The following is a 20,876-nucleotide window of genomic DNA, read 5'->3' as shown; positions in this document are numbered from 1 at the left end:
TCCTTATACAATACCCTCTCTGCCTAATAAACTCCTATTCATCCTTCAAAACCCAGACCAAATGCCACCTTCTCTGTGAAGTTTACCAGTTTTCTGCAGGAAAAGTTAGATCGTTCTTTTTTCTGTCCTCCCACAATATTTCATCCATATCTCATATTACTGTCTTCACATCTGTTTCCCCTATCAGACCATGAACTCCCGAAGGGCTCCATCTTATGTATTTGTTTTCCAGGACCTAAGTATGTCAAAATATAATAGGTGTTGGGTGCATGCTGAATGAATGAAACTCCTAGAGCAGAGAAGTTCGGCATCTGGAGGTTGCAGAGGGAGAGGGCAGAGATGGTCTCTCGGCAAGCCTCTCACACTGTAATGTGCCTACTAATCACCTAGAGATTGGGGTAAATGCAGATTCTGACTCAGAAAGTCATAGAAGGGGCCTGAAAGTCTGCACTTCCCGTAAGCTCCAGGTGATGATGATGTTGCTGGTCTGCAGACCACACTCTGAGTACCAAGACCTTCCAGACTTTGGTTCTCAATGTTGCTGAGCAGTCACCAAAGAGATGGGGGAAGGCCCAAGAAGGGATGAAGTCAGTGAAATTCTCTTCCATGACTGGAAAGAGCCCTGTGGAGGGTGGTGGAGTGAGCCAATAGGAAAGCCATAATTCTTGCCTCATCACCCACAGGAACACTCTCTTGATCTTTTGAGTGACTCCAAGATCAGGATGAGAATGAAGCGATAGCTCTTATCAAGCCCTCTAGAGCTGAAATAATCTACCTCAACCAAAAGATTTGAGGCACACAATTGCATCAAAAACAAATATTATTTAACCATCCCATTCTCCCAAAATGAAGCCTGCCTAGTACTGCTGCAAACAGGTCACACACCTGCTTGAGAGCCAGGTGTCCACAGGGCACTTCAGACAGCTAGGACTGGGCAAACTAGATGGTCGGATCTGCTGCAGATGGCAGGCATGAGATGCTGGACATGAGATGAAGACCTGACAGCTCCGGCTTAGAGAACGCCTTAAAACACTGCAAAATTTCCACTATAGTGGAGAGGCCAGATTTCATCACACTGTCTCAAGAATAGCACAGGGAGCACCATTGTGTCAATGGTTTTCCCTAAATTCCCATATGATTTTGGACACATTAAATTGCTTAGATCTCAGTTCCTAAGCAGGGTGGATAAGAGAGGTCTATGGTACCTTCCAGCCCTAAGAGTCTATGATTCTGTGACATAGTTTTCAGACACAGAAAAGCCTTTTTCCCCTACAGTGGTTGGGGGAGGCTTAATTACATTCTCTCATATACCAAACAAGGGGAGTGTGCCATGGGGTGGCTAAAGCTGGCATCAGAAAATGCCTGATAGAGACAACTCCAAATCCAGTGCTAAGCTTTCTGAGAAGACGTTAGGAAATTTTATCATCAACTTTGCAGAAACCAGGAAAGATGAAAGTTGATGAGTCTTACCTGTCCAGTGCCTTGTCTTTTTGCAGCAACCAGGGAGTTGCTCTGCTTGGAGGAGGTGGTCTTTTATACCTTCCAGCAAGAATGTATTTCTGGGAAAGGCCCAGATGGAAAGATTTTGGTGTGGCTTGGAGGAAACGCTGAGGCTTAGCAGGAAATACCATGTGACTCTGGGCACATGCACCAGGAAACTGCAGAATGGCAGGGATTGGTTGATGCAATACCACTGACTGTGGGTGCAGCAGCTCCTCTTTCCATCTTCCACCTTAAATGCATGATCCTGATCTAGTCCTGGAAGGCAAAGCTGCACGCCCTGAGCACATTTGTCCCTCTTAAACTACTAATGGGATCCGAATAGCTCTTAGAATTATGAACAATTATTAGGTAGATGCAAAAGTAATTGCAAAAACCCCAATTACTTTTGCACCAACCTAAATGGTTCTCCTCCCCATTCATATATTCGCTGCCCTTTGATCCCTCCCTTACTTTCCACCCAGTTTACTGTGGAATCCAATGGATTCATCTTTTGGATTTAAAATGATAATAAACATTAATTTTTTTTGGTCAAAATTTCAAAACACTTTTGGCCACCGAAGGGTGAGAAGAGCCCTAAGGTTGTCATTAGGATAGTGGGTTGCAGTCCCTGCCTCTGCCATTGTATGGCTCTAGGCAAGTCACTTCATCTTCTGGTGTCTCAAATTTTCTAGTAGTGAAATCAATGGTTGGTTTTGGTGATTATTAAGATTCTATGACTTCATGCCTTCTATTGGGTGGCCCATTAAAAAACTCCAGTATCTGGGAGGTTGAGGTGGGTGGATCACTTGAGTTCGAGACCAGCCTGGTCAACATGGTGAAAACCCGTCTCTATTAAAACACAAAAATTAGCTAGGCATGGTGGTGCATGCCTGTAATATTTTAGCAATAGCTACCTGGGAGGCTGAGGTGGGAGAATCACTTGAACCTGGGAGGCAGGGGTTCCAGTGAGCCAAGATCATGCCATTGCACTCCAGCCTGGGTGACAGGACGAGACTCTGTCTCAACAAAACAAAACAAAACAAAACAAAACCACCACTGTCCTATAAATTATTGACCTAAAGCTCAAGTATAATGCTGCATACCTTTCCTACCTCAATGACTTTGGAAATTCAAGCTCATTAGATTCATATAAGAAGGAAATAGGAAGATTCTGAGAAAACAAAATTTTGTGAGAATGTATTTTACGGACAGACAATTTAAAATATAATAAGCCTCTTTACGAAATCATACTCTGAGTTGAAAATACTCTGGGAGCAACTGTCAAAAATGTATCAACCCTAAACCAGACTTCTTGGTTCACCTTCAAAAAAGTGATATTTCCTTTCTCTAGATGATGGAATATATCTAAAAACTGCTTCTCTTGTGATGAATCCAGGCAAATGAGCTGGGCATCTCAGAAGAAGGCAGGTGTCCAGGAGAGGTGAGTGAGACATCAGGCTCTTCTTGTTTTCTTTGAAACACACTTCATCTCCTTAGCCAAGCATTGTTTCTTTGACCATTCCTTGAACTTTGGCACATGCTTCTCAAGGTTCTTGCCTCTGAGTTTTATGCTTAATGTGTTCAGGAAGTTGTGTCATTGGGCAGATCTTGACCTAGTTGGTTCTGAATAATTTGAAGATGGAACTTCCTTTTAGAAGACCCTATGGGATAACATTGCTTCCTATGTACAAAATACAGTGAGTTATGGAGTCAGGGTAACAGCAAAATACAGGTCTGATCATTCCTGGGTTTTATCATATTATGACACGATATGATATGTCCTAGATTTGGTCTTTCTGTAATGGGTCAAATAGGATGTGGCAGTGTCAACTCCAGCCCAGTAAGGTCCTTCCTTGATATTGGCATGAAGCACACCTGGAGGCAGTCAATCTGACAGTGACATGCCTATTGTCCTATAGCTAATTTTTATTTTAGAGCTTTGCTGACATGTGATGACATGTTGTCATGGGTTTATCTCAGTCTAGTCAAATCTGTAGCACAGGTAGATGTCTTCCCATGTGGGAATGGCAAATTGGCCTGAGAAATGGAGAGTGGAAGGCAGAAAGTCCAGGAGAAAGCTAAAAAGGCCAATAGCTTCTCATATGACAGTGCAGAGTCCAAGATATTTTAGCAATAGCAGCAGCAGCATCAGGGAGTACCCAATGAAGATAAGGTCTATTGCTGGCACATGGCATACACACACCCACACACATACACAAACATGCATACACACTTCCCAGAAACACACAGTTTATAAATGAGACTGATTTTGGACATAGCTGGCTCACCTCTGTCACCTTCTAGAATTAGAATGCTGCATGCTGCATACACAACCTTCGGTTGATCCAAAGGATACTCATGGTCAGTAACACAGTGACCAATCTATTTGTGTAAGGTGATTGTAGCTCTCACACTGGGCCCATGTCAGGTGCCGTCTCCCATGGGCGCGCAGCTAGTCCCTTCCTTAGCTGTTTTCACCCTTGTCTGCTGGCTTGGCTGTCATTCATAGCTGGGCAGGGTTTTTGTTTTGTTTTGTTTTGTTTTTCCTGACTCAAATGCATTTCCTTTTGTTGCTTTCCTAGAACACCAAACAAACAGACTTCTTGACCCAAGGATGGCTTTATATGCCCATGTTTACCCCTTTTGGGATTCATCCACTAGTTCTACCCCAGAGAAGGGAGGAACCCAGGCACTCTGGCTTAAGCTGTCCCTGGCCTCTGGAGGGGTGTGCAGATGGCAGAGCTTCTCTGAATGGTGTCCCGGGGCAGCATGAGCTGTTGGAAGGGATGGGAACATTGCCAGGCAGCCCCCTTTGGAGAGAGGAGGGATTTGTAGATGAGAAAAAGAAATATTTGGGATGGGTTATATGTCTCCCTAGCAGACAGGAGGAGGCTCTGTTACCTTCTCCCAGCAGTTTTTTCTTTCTTTCTTTCTTTTTTTTTTTTTTTGAGACAAGGTCTCACTCTGTCACCCAGGCTGGAGTGCAGTAGTGTGATCACCAATCAGTGCAAGGGCTCAAGCCATCCTCCCACCTCAGCCTCCCAAGTAGCTGGGACTACAGGTATGTGCCACCATTCCCTACTAGTTTTTAATTTTTTGTAGAGACAGATGTTCTCTACTAGTCCCTATGTTGCCCAGACTAGTCCAGAACTCCTGAGCTCAAGTGATCCTCCTGCCTGGGCCTCCCAAAGTGCTAGGATTACAAGCATGAGCCACTGAGCCCGGCCTCCTGGTATTTTTTAGTGGGAGAATTGATCTGATGCTTGGTGGCTTCTGAGATTGGCATAACATAAGGGTTCCAACTGGCAAACCTACGATCAATGAATTTTTCCAATTAGCCACAGCATGTTGGGACTGAAGGGCTTCCCTGGGAACCAGCCTGGTGGGTGGGCAGAATGCTGTCTCTTCCTTCTCTTCATTAATGGAAATTTTTTTTTTTTTTCAGTTAACGCCATTCACCGATTTCCCCTCAGTGTTCCCTCTTTCCCTGTTCCTCTTAAATATTCACTGAGCACCTAATAGTATGTGCTTCTGATTTTTTTCTTACTCCTAATCCTCTCTCTTCCTAATTAGTTGATAAATTATGAATTTTAATAAGTTTGCTTAACCAAAAAAGCTGTCAGATCTGTTCCCTGCCTTGGCAGGGTAATGTAGGTATAGGGCTGGGAAAGGGGACAGACCTCAATGGAGCAAGACAATCTGACCCTGAATAAATCCTAAGTTGCTCAGAGTAGAGATGGGGCAATAAACCAACTCCCACTTAAGCCACAAATAAAGAAACACAGTATTTTAAACAAAAAACAATCTTGATTGCTATTGTTATTCTGTGAGCAGTCTGATATGCTTTGTGATAAGTCCATAAAGAAAATATCATGCCAATAAATGCCCTGTTTCTCAAGCAAGCAAGCATGTATATGTGTGTGTGTATGTGTTTGCACATGCACGTGCATACAGATGTGACAAAGCAACTAGCAAAAATGCAAGGAGCACTGGATTATTAAAACTCAGCAAGCCTGGCTCTAGTCCTAGCTTGCTAGTCAGCAGCATGTGACATTGGGGAAATTACTCTTTATTCAGAGGCCTCAGTTTCCTTCTCTGGAAAGAGAAATGGGTCCACTAAGTAATTGTGTTGGTTCCCTTGGGCTGTGATGTTTAAAATTCAATTGTGAATCAATAGATCTTGTAGGTCCCAGTGCCAGTCAGCTTCTGCCTCATTGTACAGTCTTGTACACATTACACACCTTCAGGTTCTCTTTATATAAAAGGGGGATGAGAATCCTATGTTCTTACTCTTAGGACCAGCTGGGATGGGGCAGGAGGACAACTATCCCAAAGGCTGTTTTTCCTTAGTTCTGAGGGACAACCAGGAACAAAAAAACAGGAAATATCTTGTTGAGAAAGAAGAAAAATTCTGCTGGGAATGTGATCATTCTCTCAGTCACTCAAGTTGGAAACCAGGGAGACACCCTGGGTACTTCTCTTTTTTTCTTTCCCTCTTTTCTCTTCCTTCCTCCCATCTTCTTGGTCACCGAATCCTGTCCATTTTTCCTTCATAAATCTCTTGCAACTGTGGCTTCCTTGACTTCCCCACATTCTGGTTCTGCCCTGCCCTGAAGTACCTCCATTTTTTTTTTTTTTTTTTTTTTTTTTTTTTTTTTGAGACAGAGTGTCACTCTATTGCCCAGGCTGGAGTGCAGTGGAAATATCTTGGCTCACTGCAGCCTCTGCCTCCTGAGTTCAAGTGATTCTTCTGCCTCAGCCTCCCAAGTAGCTGAGACTACACACTTGCGCCACCATGCCTGGCTAATTTTTTCTATTTTTAGTAGAAACAGCGTTTTACTGTGTTGGCCAGGCTGGTCTTGAATTCCTGACCTCAACTGACCCACCCACCTTGGCCTCCCGAAGTGCTGGGATTATAGGTGTGAGCCATTGCGCCCGGCCCCAATTTCTGTAATTGCAAAAAATTTACAATTATTTTGCTCCAATGTCATAGCCTTCTCACTAGTCTTCCTGAGTCTGCCCCAAAACCACATGCCCATTTATGGTAAAGTTTTCTGTACACAGCACCCCACTACCCAGGTCTTAGGTATTAGCCAAGGCCCTGTACTGCCTAAGCCTGTATCTATCCCAGCCTATCACATATTGCACCTTTACCCAAGCTTTTTGTTGCAGCCAAGTAAACTATTCATTCCCTGACATGCCATGCACATTCCTGACCCTTTGTTCGTCTGCCATTCTCCATACCGGACTCGTTCGCTCCCTTCTTGTCCAAGTCCAATATCTAGCTCAAGCCTTCTCTTCTCCATGAAGCCATCCCTGTCTGCCAAGCTCCAGAAAGCATTGCACACTAATTCTTTTTCTCCCCTTTGCTTTTCCTATTTATTGTCTCTATGCATCTTTCCTCTTGCCCAAATTAAATCAGAAACTTCTCAAGAGCTGTAAATTACATTGTGCAATCAATAAGATTTGCTTTGATGATAAAGATGATGACACTGGTGTAAAAATTACCTTGGCTTGATTCAGTCATTCAAGTCCAAGTTCTTGACTGTCAGTTCTAAAGCTGTCTCTGAAGACCATTTTCTAGCCTGAATGAAATACTGCACTAAGGTGTAGCTAGGGCTGGGTGTGGTGGCTCACACCTATAATCCCAGTATTTTCCGAGACTGAAGCAGGAGGATCCCTTGAGGCCAGGAGTTCAAGGTTACAGTGGGCCATGATAGTGCCGCTGTACTCCAGCCTGGGTGACAGAGCAATACCCTGTCTCTTAAAAAACCTTAAAAATAATTTTTTAAAAAATGTAGCTAGAAGGAATAATTTCTGAATTTTTCTCTTTTCTCTTCTATTTTCCTTGATTTAGAGCCCCTACTGCCCATCACAAGCTGGAAAGGAACAGAGAGAGCCAAGAGATCATAATGAACGACTGAATCTTGTCTTATTTACAGTTGGGAGAAAATAACAGTTCAAGCCTCCTTTTCCAAACCTAAGATGGAAATTCAATGCCTATTTCCCAGATGCTGAAAGAATCTTTTAGAAGCAACAGAACTCATGCTTGCTTCGCGCCCAGGCTTGCAAAGCTGCCTTCTTAGGTGTCTATGCTGGAGGGAGGCTGGGGTCCTGAGTAGGTGCCCCGAGAAGGCGTCCTGCCCTGCTTGCTGACTAACCCACAGGTTGGGGCAGGGTGCAGGGTGTGTGCTCCCTAGGACTTACTGTAAATGGCTGAATTCTCACTACTTCCCTCCTGGGGCTCCGCCCTGATGATTTTGGGGTACATGAGGATAATAGATGCTCTGGAAGATTGTGGTGGAGGCTGGAACGGGGTGAAACGCTCAAACGGTCTCTGTTTGTGATGGAATTCCTTCCACTCTGGTGGGAACCTGGGGAGGGTGAAGTGGTTATTGCCTCTCACTCTTCTCACAATGCTAAGAAGGGGACAGAGGCCGGGGAGAGGAAGTGAAAGAATCTTCACTGTCCTACTCTCTTTAAATGAATACAGGCTTTCCAAGAGACCATAAGAGTGCACTGTGGAATGTGCTTCCACTCAGTGAGCAACACGGCCTCTGATATGCCTCTAACAAAAGATAATCGTGACCAGGTACCCCTGAAGGAAACTGAGATTCTAAAATTTCTTTGATATCTTACTTTTTTAAGAGAAAGATTTTTATTTTGGAACAATTTTAGATTTATCATATTATTACAAAGATAATACAGAGTTTCTGTACACTCCACACCCAATTTCCATTATGATTATCTTATTTTACAATGGTACGTTTGTCACAATTAATAAAGCAATATTGTTACATTATTATTAAGTAAAAGGTCAATATCTTACATTTTAACTTTCAAATTCATGCTTTTATGTCCCACTCAATAACTTATCTGTTTGCTTTTTTTTTTTTTTTTTAGACGGAGTCTCGCTCTGTCCCCCTGGCTGGAATGCAGTGGCTCGATCTCGGCTCACTGCAAGCTCCGCCTCCCAGGTTCCTGCCATTCTCCTGCCTCAGCCTCCCAAGTAGCTGGGACTATAGGCGGCCGCCACCGCGCCTGGCTAATTTTTTGTATTTTTAGTAGAGACGGGGTTTCACCGTGGTCTCGATCTCCTGACCTTGTGATTTGCCCACCTCGGCCTCCCAAAGTGCTGGGATTACAGGCATGAGCCTGTTTGCTTTTATATAAAAATTTAAAATTTACTTCACAGCAACCTACAATGGACACTCCAGGAACGTGAGCCAAATGTAACCTGTGCTCTGTGTTTTCTTGGCCACTATGGTGTTCCCTGGGGGAGGCGTCCAGCTTGGGCCACCGAGAGTGAGTTCAGAGCGGAGTCGGAAGGAAATCTCATAGGGCCCTGATGACCCTGCTCGGTGGCTGTAACTCCAAGGGTCACTCAGTCTCTGAGCCTCAGCTTCCTCTTCTGGCAAGTGGGAGTAGGAGCAGCAGCCCACCTCACAGGGTGCCATGAGGATAAGCTGGGCTCAGGCGTGCAGACACGTAGAGCATGATTCACACAAAGTGATTAGCATCAGGAGCATCCCTGAGACAGGAAGGTGAGCAGTGACTTCAGCACGAGCTGGTTCTTGAGACGTCATGCTTTCACCATGCCAGCCTCCTCTGAATCTCCACTTCCAATCCTGAGGAGGGTCAGAAGCTGAAACTGAAAAAGGAAATGGCTTCAACCCCACGTCCTCATGGCTGGGTTGCATGCCACAGACAGGGGAGAGAGGGAAATTTTCTTTTTTTGGCTTCTGCTGCTGGACATTCTCTCTGTCCTGGTGACTGTGTGGCTCTCCAATGAGCTGCTTGCTATCTAATGGGAAGAAAAAAGGAGGTGATGGGGGCCATGGCACCACCCTGTCCCCCAAGGAGCCAGCTCTAGTTTTGCCCTCTTTTGGTCACATGGATTTGAAATAGTCCATCTTCAGCCTAAGGACAGCAGCTGGCCCAGGCAGGGTTTCTGCTCTTGAACTCAGCAACCTAGGCTAGTTGCTCTCACCTCTCTGAAGTCCCTGTGGACCCGGCTACTGCATAGCTGATGATGTTTGTCTGCTGAAATAAAGCCTAGCAGAATTTTCTAGCCTGACAGCTGAAAACCAGCCTGCATTGCTTATAGTAACTCATGTTTTCTCTTTTCCCTTCTTGGTACAGATTTTAGGGGGCCCATTTTGACCTCAGTACCTGGCCCCACATGAGGTGACGGCCCCACTGTTAGCTTTCTGTGTCTAAACTCTGAAAATTTGCCCTGAATTTGGATCCAGTGACTGAGGCACTGCCACTCCTGGCAGTTTAATCATGGTCCTTACTGGATTTCACATCCTACAAATTCAATTGGCCCTTCTAACCCCTGCAGTAGGGTAAAAGTCCAGCCTCTCCCTCCAGCCCCAAGTTCTAAAACCTGGCCCTGGCCTGCCTTCACGAACCCTCCCATTTGTGGCTATGTCAAAAGAGAAAATGATGAATGAGCAAGAAAAACAGAAACTGATCAAATCTGCCTGAGATTCTGACCTCCTAGAACTTATAAAATCTGTAGCAATAAAAACTTTACAGCCTCAGATTAGGGATCTGCAATTCCCTGCTCACAGCTGCAATGAGAGCAAGAGACCATGACCTAACAGACTCAACTGGGACGATTCCCGTTTGTGGGATGTTTTCGATGTGTCACACAATCCTAGATTTCCTTGCTATTTTTATCTTTTGAAACATTCTCCAAGAAATCTAATGTGGAAGTTCCTTTTTTTTAAAACATAATTATGTTGTTTCACTTCAAGTTGATGGAGTTCTAGAAATCATTAATTAGGCTACTGTAAGAGGGCAATGTAATTCCAATCTGCAAAAATACAGGAGATGTTAATTCTCTAGAAATGGAGTTAAGCATAGATCTAGGACTCATAAAATAACAGGGCAGTGTTTTGAACCTGGTGATATTTGCCAAGTAAATATAGCAAGGGGATTTTAGTCAGCCTGGCTTTGCCTCATCCTGATTTATATTTGTCTGATTCTTTTAAAAAGTAAGCTTAGAGTTTGAACAACATTTAAGAAGCCTCTGGTTCAGTGATTCCCAAAGGCTAATCTGAAGCAGTGGAAAGCTTGGGAAAAATACAGGCATCCAGACTCTGCTCCTGGTCTACAGAATTCCAGCTCTGGCATTAGAGTTGGAGAACCTTTATTTCTAATAAATCTCCTGGGTGAGTCTGACATACAGGCAGATTTGGAAACTACTAATCTAGCTGAACTTTCTACCCTCTGTAGGATTCCCCACTACATCTTTGTTCCTCAAGGTATGGTCCAAAGTCTTACAGCATTGGAATATTCTGGGACATACTCAGAAATACAGAATCTCAGGCCCCACCCAGATGTACCAAATCAGAATCTGCATTTTCACAAAATCCCCAGGTCATATTTATTTACATTAAAGCTGACAGATGGTCATCAAGTCACTGCTTGAACACTTCCGGGGTTGGGGAGTGTGGGGAAAAGAAAGAGAGATCAGCCTGTTACTGTGTCTATATAGAAGGAAGTAGACATAAAAGACTCCATTTAGTTCTGTGTTTGAGATGCTGTTAATCTGTGACCTTACCTCCAACCTTGTCCTTGCAAGAGACATGTGCTGTGGTGACTTAAGGTTAAAAGGATTTTGGGCGGTGCAGAATGTGCTTTGTTAAACAAGTGCCTAAAGGCTGCTTATGGTTAAAGGTCATCACCATTCTCTTTAATCTCAAGAAAGAGAAAAACATTTGTCTCCTGCCCCTCCCTGGGCAATGGAACATCTCCGGGTAATACCCATTGTGTGCCTTGCTTACTGAGTGAGGAGAAACCGCCTTTAGGAATAAGGTGGGACTTGCTGGAGCAATACTGCTAAAAGGTTTATGGAGATGTCGCATATACATCTCAAGGCACAGCATTTTCCTTTAAACTTATTCATATTACAAGGATTTTTTCATATGTCTTACTGCTGATTTCCTCCCTACAATAATCCTATTGTCCAGCCACTCCCTTATCCTTTTAATGACTAAGATAATTCTCAATAAATACTAAGGGAACTCAGAGGCCGGTGCCGGCGTGGGTCCTCTGTAAGCTGAGCGCCGGTCCCCTGGGCCCCGCTTTTCTTTCTCTACACTTTGTCTCTGTGTTTTATTCCTTTTCTCAAGTCTTTCGTTTCCACCTAACGAGAAACACCCACAAGTGTGGAGGGGCAGGCCACCCCTTCATCTGGTGCCCAACGTGGAAGCTTTTCTCTAAGGTGAAGGTACGCTGGAGCGTGGTCATTGAGGACAAGTCGACGAGAGACTCCCGAGTACGTCTACAGTCAGCCTTGCGGTAAGCTTGTGCGCTCGGAAGAACCTAGGGTAACAATGGGGCAAACTAAAAGTAAATATGCCTCTTATCGCAGCTTTATAAAAATTCTCTTAAAAAGAGGGGGAGTTAAAGTGTCTACCAAAAATCTAAATACGCTCTTTCAAACAATAGAACAGTTTTGTCCATGGTTTCCGGAACAGGGAACTTTAGATCTAAAAGATTGGGAAAAAATTGGCAAAGAATTAAAACAAGCAAGTAGGGAAGGTAAAATCATCCCGCTTACAGTATGGAATGATTGGGTCATTGTTAAAGTAGCTTTAGAACCGTTGCAAACAGAAGAAGATAACATTCCAATTTCTGATGTCCCTAAAAGCTGTGCAGTAGATTGTGAAAAAGAGGCAGGGATAGAATCCCGGAAAAGAAAAGAAAGTTCACACTGTAAATGTGTAGCAGAGCCGGTAATGGCTCGGTCAACGCAAAATGTTGACAATAATCAATTACAGGAAGTAATATATCCTGAAACGTTAAAATTAGAGGAAAAAGATCCAAAATTAGCAGAGCCATCAGAGTCTAAACCACGATGGCCAACTCCTCTTACAACAGCTCAGATGCCTGCAACCTTAGAACCTCAAATGCAGGTTAAACAAGTACAAACTCCAAAAGAAGATCAAATAGAAAAAGATAGAGTCTCTGTCACGGCAATGCCAATCCAAATACAGTGTCCACAATATCAGCAGGTAGAAAGTAAGATCCAGCCGCCAGTACCCTATCAATACTGGCCGCCAGCTGAACTGCAGTATCAGCAGCCCCCAGAAAATCTGTATGGACAGCCAGGAACACTTCCAGTGCCACAGGGCAGGGTGCCATATCCTCAGCCGCCCACCATGAGACTTAATCCTACAGCACCGCCTAGTACACAAGGTAGTGCAATACATAAAATTATCGATGAGGCAAGAAAACAGGGAGATATTGAGGCGTGGCAATTCCCAGTAATATTAGAAGCAAGACCACCTGGAGAAGGGGCCCAAGAGGGAGAGCCTCCCGTAGCTGAAGCCAGATATCAGTCCTTTTCTATAAAAATGCTAAAAGAGATGAAAGAAGGAGTAAAACAGTATGGACCCAACTCTCCTTACATGAGAACATTATTAGATTCCATTGCTCATGGACATAGACTCATTCCTTATGATTGGGAGATTCTGGCAAAATCATCACTCTCACCCTCTCAATTTTTACAATTTAAGACTTGGTGGATTGATGGGGCACAAGTACAGGTCCGAAAAAAAATAGGACTGCCAATCCTCCAATTAACATAGATGCTGCTCAAAAGTCAATTACCGATGAGAATGCCCATAAAGTCATAGTGGAGTTGATGGCATATGAAAACGCCAATCCGGATTGTCAATCAGCCATTAAGCCATTAGAAGGAAGAGTTTCCGCAGGATCAGATGTAATCTCAGAGTACGTTAAAGCCTGCGATGGAATTGGAGGAGCTATGCATAAAGCTATGCTTATGGCTCAGGCGATCACAGGAGTTGCTTTAGGAGGACAAGTGAAAACATTTGGGGGAAAATGTTATAATTGTGGTCAAATTGGTCATCTAAAAAAGAATTGCCTATGTCCAAGATGTAAAAAGGGACAACATTGGAGTAATCAATGTCGTTCTAAATATGATAAAAATGGGCAACCGCTGTCGGAAAATGAGAGGAGGGGCCAGCCTCAGGCCCCGCAACAAACTGGGGCATTCCCAATTCAGCCCTTTGTTCCTCAGGGTTTTCAGGAATAACAACCCCCACTGTCGCAAGTGTCTCAGGGAATAAGCCAGTTATCACAATACAGCAATTATCCCCCGCCACAAGTGGCAGTGCAGCAGTAGATTTGTGTACTTTACAAGTAGTCTCTCTGCTTCCAGGGGAGCCTCCAAAAAAAAAAAAAATCCCCACAGGGGTATACGGCCCATTGCCTGAGGGGACTGTAGGACTAATCTTAGGAAGATCAAGTTTAAATCTAAAAGGCGTTCAAATTCATACTGGTGTGGTTGATTCAGACTATGAAGGTGACATTCAATTGGTTATTAGTTCCTCAATTCCTTGGAGTGCCAGTCCAGGAGACAGGATTGCTCAATTATTACTCCTACCTTATATTAAAGTTGGGAACAGTAAAATAAAAAGAACAGGAGGGTTCGGAAGCACTGATCTGGCAGGAAAAGCTGCATATTGGGCAAGTCTGGTCTCTGAGAGCAGACCTGTGTGTAAGGCCATTATTCAAGGAAAACAGTTTGAAGGGTTGGTAGACACAGGAGCAGATATCTCTGTCATTGCTTTAAATCAGTGGCCGCTACCAAAGCAAAAACTGGAGGCTTTACACTTATTAGCAAAGGAACAATTAGCAAAGGGACACATTGAGCCTTCATTCTCACCCTGGAATTCTCCTGTATTTGTAATTCAAAAAAAATCAGGCAAATGGCGTATGTTAATGGACTTAAGAGCTGTAAACGCTGTAATTCAACCCATGGGGCCTCTCCAACCTGGATTGCCCTCTCCAGCCATGATCCCAAAAGACTGGCCTTTAATTATAATTGATCTTAAGGATTGCTTTTTTTTACCATTCCTCTGGCAGAGCAAGATTGTGAAAAATTTGCCTTTACTTTACCAGCCATAAATAATAAAGAACCAGCCACCAGGTTTCAGTGGAAAGTATTACCTCAGGGAACGAACAAGTTAAACGAGCCTTTATCAATTCCGGTGCGTGGCAGATTGGCCTTGCTGATTTTGTGGGAATTATTGATAATCATTACCCAAAAACAAAAATCTTCCAGTTTCTAAAATTGACTACTTGGATTTTACCTAAAATTACCAGACATAAACCTTTAGAAAATGCTCTGACAGTATTCACTGATGGTTCCAGCAATGAAAAAGCAGCTTACACAGGGCCAAAGGAGTGAGTAGTCAAAACTCAGTATCAATCAGCTCAAAGGGCAGACTTGGTTGGAGTCATTACAATGTTAAAAGATTTTAATCAACCTGCTGATATTATATCAGATTCTGTATAGGTAGTACAGGCTACAAAGGATGTTAAGACAGCTCTGATTAAATATAGCATAGATAATCAGTTAAACCAACTGTTCACTTTGTTACAACAAAAATAGGACATGAGAAATAGAGGAAGGTAATAACCTGGGGAAGAAGTTTTGCTTGTGTTTCACTAGGAGAAAATCAGCTTCCTATTTGGATACCCACTAAACATTTGAAGTTCTACAATGAACCCATCGGAGATGCAAAGAAAAGCGCCTCCACGGAGACGGAAACACCGCAATCGAGCACCATTGACTGTCAGGATAAATCAAGTGGTGATATTGGAAACACAGATAAAGTCACCACGCACCAGGAAGGCAAAGCTGCCAACCTGGGCACAGTTAAAGAAGCTGACGCTGTTAGCTGGAAAAAGCCTAGCCAGCACAAAGGTGACACAAACCTCAAAAAAAAAAAAAAAAAAAATGCTGCTTGCAGCTTTAATGGTTGTATCAACGGTGGTAAGTCTCCCCATGCCTGCAGGAGCAGCTGCAGCTAATTATACCTACTGGGCTTATGTGCCTTTCCCGCCCTTAATTCGGGCAGTTACATGGATGGATAATCCTATTAAAATATATGTTAATAATAGTGTGTAGGTACCTGGTCCCACAGAAATTGTTGCCCTGCCTAACCGGAGGAAAAAGAATTGATGATAAATATTTCCATTAGGTATTGTTTCCAGTTACAGTGTGACTGGAATACTTCAGATTTTTGTATTACACCCCAAGTTTATAATGAGTCTAAACATCACTGGGACATGGCAAAACGCCATCTACAGGGAAGAGGAGATAATCTCACTTTAGACATTTCTAAATTAGAGCAACAAATTTTGAAGCCTCTCAAAGTCATTTAAATATTGTGCCTGGAACTGAGGCATTAGATCAAGTGGAAAAAAAAAAAAAAATTCTTTATGGATTAAACCCCACGACTTGGATTAGGTCTATTGAGAACTCTACTGCAGTAAATTTTGGAATTATGTGTCTCTGTTTAATCGGTTTGTTTTTAGTGTGCTGGACCAGTCAAAAAAATCCTATGCCACAATCGAGAGAACGAACTAGCCTTCATCGCCATGGCACATTTATATAGAGAAAAAGGGAGAAAGAATGTTGCGGGAAGTCAGAGACCTTGAATGGAGGGACTGGCTGAAGCCACGGCAGAAAAACATAAAATATGAAGATTTCATGGACATTTTATTAGTTCTCCGAAATTAATGCTTTTGTAATTTCTTATGTCTGTCTTTACTTTAATACTTCTGTAATTTCCTGTGTCTTTAATCTCTTAGTCCCATCATCTTCTTTGTAAACTGAGGAGGATATATGTCACCTCAGGACCCTGTGATGATTGAGTTAACTGCACAAATGGTTTGTAGAGCATGTGTGTTTGAACAATATGAAATCTGGGCATCTTGAAAAAACGAACAGGATAACAGTGATGTTCTGGGAACAAGGGAGGTAACCTTGAACTGGCCGCCGGTGAGCCGGACGGAACAGAGCCATATTTCTTCTCTTTTTGAATGCAAATAGGAGAAATATCGCTGAATTCTTTTTCTCAGCAAGGAATATCCCTGAGAAAGAGAATGCGCTCTAAGGGTAGGCCTATAAACGACCCCCTTGGAGGCGTGCCGCCTTTTACAGTTGAAGCCGAAGGGATGAAATAAGCCCCGGCCTCCTGTAGTGCTCTCAGGCTTATTAGGATGAGGAAATTCCCACCTAATAAATTTTGGTCAGTCAGGTTGTCTGCTCTCAAACCCTATTTCCTGATAAAATGTTATCAATGACTATGCGTGCCCAAAATTTCATTAGCAATTTTAATGTTAACACCATCCTGTGCTCTCATCCTGCCTCCACTTACTTTGTAATATTGTATTACTTTGTAAAGTTTGTAATCTCAGTGTCATGATGACAATGGTAAAATTCCTCTATGTTTCCCCTGTTAGCCCCCTTCCTTGAACCCCTGCTAAGTCTACTATTTCTGCTTACCATAGGACCTTGTGTTATTAACAGAATTTTGCGGTTTGTCAGGGAAAGGTTTGACACCATACAGCTCATGGTCCTCAGAGCCCAATACCAACCTGTAAGCGCTGAAACAGAATCAGACTTACAAGACCCAAGATTGGCTCCAGATGTACCTGAGAAAGGGGGGAATGAAAGAGATCAAATGAAAAAAACTAAAAGGCAGAAATGAAGTCCACAGGCAAGCAGCCCGGGCGGCGCCCTGACAGCCCGGGCGGCGCCCTCAGCCTAGTTAAAGATCGACCCCGGACCTAACCGATTAGGTTAATTAGGTTATCTATAGACTCCGGACATTGTAAGGACAAACGTTGTGAAAGTCTCTGTCCTGCTCTAATTACCGGTGTCTGCCACATATCTTAGTCCTGGACCCAGTACAAACACAATCCCCTATTTTGTCCCAACTTCCTGAGCCCAACACAAACACATCCCCCCACACATCTCAGAAACACCACCTAGAGAGCCCCTGATAAGATCACAACCGTTTGTAGTTTTACTAAATGCGCGGGAACAAATGGAAAACTGTTAATTGTATTAACCAATTACCAGTTGTAATGCTGCAACCAAAAGAATTCCTTTGTACCTCTGTAACCTTACATATCCTGTATGCATCGGGCTATAAAAAGCGGCCACATGCATCATTCAGGGCCCTCTTGTATGTTGTAAAACAGAGGGACCAAGTTCGAACTTGCATTAAAGATCCTTGCCGCTTGGCTTTGACTCCGGATTCTGGTGGACTTCTTCGGGGAATACAGGGTCTGGGCATAACAAATCTTCCCCACCATCCTCCTAATGCAACAGCCTGCATAGTATATGGTCCCCATTCCCAGGCACATCAGCGTAACTCCTTGCTATCCGAAGTGTGGTCCACGGCTCAGCAGCAGTGGCATCACCTGGCATCCTAACAAGCCTGCATTCTCTCAGGAATGCAGACTGTTAGGAATACAGACTCTCAGTTCCCACCAAATCAGGATCTTCATTTGAACAAGATCCCCAGGTGATTTTTTTGCACATTAAATTTCAACAGGCAGAGAAACCAGTTCTATTTCACAATCCTTAAACAGGATCGCTAACTTTCTAGCTCAGGATCAAGCCCTATCTCTTCAGCCAATTCCATCAAGTATAAGCCTGTTAATTGCAGGATGCCTACTTCCAGGCATACATTCCGTATTACTTAGCATATGTTTGCTGCGTCCAGGTCACCAACAAACTAGCTCAAATTGGCTTAACTAACAAGGCAAATTTCAAATTGAATGCTGGCCACATGGATGGTAATTATACGATTTGTTCCATATTTGTGTTGCTGTTGTTGGCATAATTTTTTTTAGTCGTGGTAAAATACACATAATATAAAATTTACCATCTTAACCATGTTTAAGTGTACTGTTCATTTTTGCCAAGTATTCACATTGCTATGCAACCAATAATTGTTCCATATTTTTTGATCATTTAAAAAAACAAACAAACAAAAAACACCTCTAACAAGAGTCCAGGGATAGGATTGACTTTAGGGTTGACTTACTTCAATGGGCCTGGCTTCCTTCATCCTGCAGTTCTTCTGGCTTTGCTTCCTCTCAGCTTCAACTCCATCCTTCCCTCACAGGCAAAATGGCACACAACCCTCTGCAGGGGAAGGCAGAGAATCTCACAGAAGAGAAAGAATAGCTTTCCCAAAAATCCTGGCAAGGCTTTTCTTACATCTCACTGGTCTGAACTGGAACATGTGCCTGTTCCTTAATTGGCAAAGAGATTTTATGGGTCATCAGATTATTGCTCTAGACAGATCACTTGGCTTTAGGGTGGGGAAGAGTTGGAGGGTAGGACTGGAGAGAGGAAGGTCAGGAGGCACCCTGTTGCAATGATGAAGGTAGGAACTAATGGTAGTCCTGGTGGTCCTGGAGGTGGAGAGCTGGGGAAGGATTCCAGAGATGTTAATGCGATTGAGATCTTAATTTTCTTCTGTTCAAAGACTAAAAATACCTTTCCCTTCACCCTCTCTCAAGAGAGCAATTAAAGCTTTGTGTCCTGGAGGGCAGAATTTTCTTTGTCTTTAGGAAGATTAACAAGCCTTTGTTTTGAAAAACAAAATAAACAACAAGCAAATAAACAATAAACCAAACTAACCAAATAAATAACAACAAACAAAAACACAACTGATAAACAAATATAGCTCACAGGGCGAGGGAGCTCAATTGAGGTGGGTGGGGGCAGGAGGGAGAATGGAGAGGAAACTGGTAGGTTGCTGAAGCCTACAGGATGGAGGAATTGGTAGTTAACCCTGGAGATGCAGGACCAAGAAACAGGGAATTTCAGCTCTCATGCAGCATTCCTACATGTGACAGGACCTCTGACAGGGTGGCACATGGATATCTGGGACTGGACTCTATAGGCTGTGGTCTTTGGAGGCCAAGTTAGTCACAAGGAGGAAGACGGACATGGTAAGCAGAGAGCAGCCTGCTCAGCTGGGAGCTTGGGGCATGACCATCCCAGCACTGACCAGCATGGATTGGAGGCCCCTTTCTAGGGCATAGGAACTCTACACTGAGTCCAGGAAGTAGAAGGGGCCACAATAACAACATTGAGCATCTCATCAGCTCTGCTGAAGGGGAGCTTAGAGACCGGTTTAATTTAACAACATAAACTATTCTAATTATTCATATATAATGATAGCAACAGGAGGCAGCCAAATGCCTAGACACACAGGGGTGGGTACCAGATGAAACCCCACCTCCAAGTCGAAGACAATTTAAAGCCTGAAAGCCAAGCTATAAGTTAAATCCTCAGACTGGATTGAGAACTTGTCCTCCTGTCTGATGTGCTTTCCTCTGATTGATCCCCATCCTTCACCTATTTCACATATATCTAGCTTTTCCTAAGTGGTTTTCTACACTGTCATGCCCACCTTTGAGTGGTGTTTTCACTTTAACTTTTTTTGCATACTCACAAACCAATCAGCACACACTCCCCATCTTGTGCCTATAAAGACCCCAGGCTCAGTCGGTAGAGGGGGAGACCCCAGACTTTGTGAAGAGACAACCTGACTTCAGGGAAGATGACCTGCCCTTCTCATTGCCTCTCCTGCTCCCCTCTCCAGTGAGCCATTTTTATCACTTAATAAAATTCTTCACCCTCGCCATCCTTCAACTGTCCATGTGACTTCATTTTTCTTGGACCCTAGACAACAGCTTGGGGCCCACCAAGTGCGGGTACCTAGAAAGGTTGTCACACTGGCCCTTTGCCCTTGCTGGTGGAGGGCAGCTGCCCCACGTGATGAGGCAAGGGGCCAACTGAACTGTTAACATATCACTGTCCGTGGACGGTGGAACTAAAGGAGCACTGTAACAATCCCTCTGGGCCTTTGGGATTTTGGGCACCCTTAGTTGGGTGCCTCTGTAGGCCCTGCATGGAGGTTGCTCCTGTGTTGGCACTTGGAGTGGCTGGTTGGACCCCACACTCACTCATTCATGTGCTCCCTCGTGCAAAAGGTTGAGCATGGTGGGCTGAGTAGAGGGGGTACCCCTGCTGTGAGTCCAGTGAAGGGGCTGAGAAAAATCCTGCATCAGTTTTAATGCAGTTGAGACAAAATACACCCATGCCCCAGCACGCAGCTTTGCATTTCCTGTTTCATCTGCCTGGAATGCTCATTCTCCAGATATCCACATGGCTCATTTCCTCACCATCTTTGAGTACTTGCTTATATATCACAGTCTTAGTTAGTGTTTCCAGATTTCCCTTTTAAAAAATGTCAAACTTGGCCAGGCGCGGTGGCTCAAGCCTATAATCCCAGCACTTTGGGAGGCCGAGACGGGCGGATCACGAGGTCAGGAGATCGAGACCATCCTGGCTAACATGGTGAAATCCCGTCTCTACTAAAAATACAAAAACTAGCTGGGCGAGGTGGCGGGCGCCTGTAGTCCCAGCTACTCGGGAGGCTGAGGCAGGAGAATGGCGTAAACCCGGGAGGCGGAGCTTGCAGTGAGCTGAGATCTAGCCACTGTACTCCAGTCCGGGCGACAGAGCGAGACTC

At 43.9% G+C, this 20,876-nt stretch overlaps 1 protein-coding gene and 1 long non-coding RNA gene across 6 annotated transcripts in view; one reads left to right on the top strand and one right to left on the bottom strand.

Moving 5' to 3' along the window:
- The window catches only part of LPO (lactoperoxidase), a 37,552-nt gene extending 29,193 nt beyond the window's left edge, over positions 1–8,359 (bottom strand). For 2 of the 4 annotated variants that reach the window (XM_017861614.1, XM_017861615.1), the window contains exon 1: positions 1,471–1,777. Coding sequence is in view for 2 of the 4 variants with exons in the window: in XM_017861612.1 (XP_017717101.1) it covers positions 1,471–1,631 (161 nt within the window). In the remaining 2 variants the exon portion in view is untranslated. Of the gene's footprint in view, positions 1–1,470; positions 1,784–7,689 lie in introns of those variants that run through there. The other 2 variants (XM_017861613.1, XM_017861612.1) reach the window with 2 other exon arrangements.
- A 3,246-nt stretch (positions 8,360–11,605) lies between these two features.
- On the top strand, positions 11,606–15,927 carry LOC108521651 (uncharacterized). Of its 2 annotated transcripts, XR_001883237.1 has the most exons (3): positions 11,606–11,793; positions 14,978–15,232; positions 15,847–15,927. It is a non-coding gene; the product is annotated as an uncharacterized LOC108521651 (long non-coding RNA). The 2 variants fall into 2 exon arrangements; XR_001883236.1 differs by lacking the exon at positions 14,978–15,232.
- Positions 15,928–20,876: the final 4,949 nt, after the last annotated feature.

Source organism: Rhinopithecus bieti, unplaced genomic scaffold (genome assembly GCF_001698545.2).
Source record: "Rhinopithecus bieti isolate Rb0 unplaced genomic scaffold, ASM169854v2 scaffold_57210, whole genome shotgun sequence".
Classification (NCBI taxonomy): Eukaryota; Metazoa; Chordata; class Mammalia; order Primates; family Cercopithecidae; genus Rhinopithecus; species Rhinopithecus bieti.
Note: the sequence above shows the minus strand (reverse complement) of the source record. Positions and strands in the feature narration are given on the sequence as shown.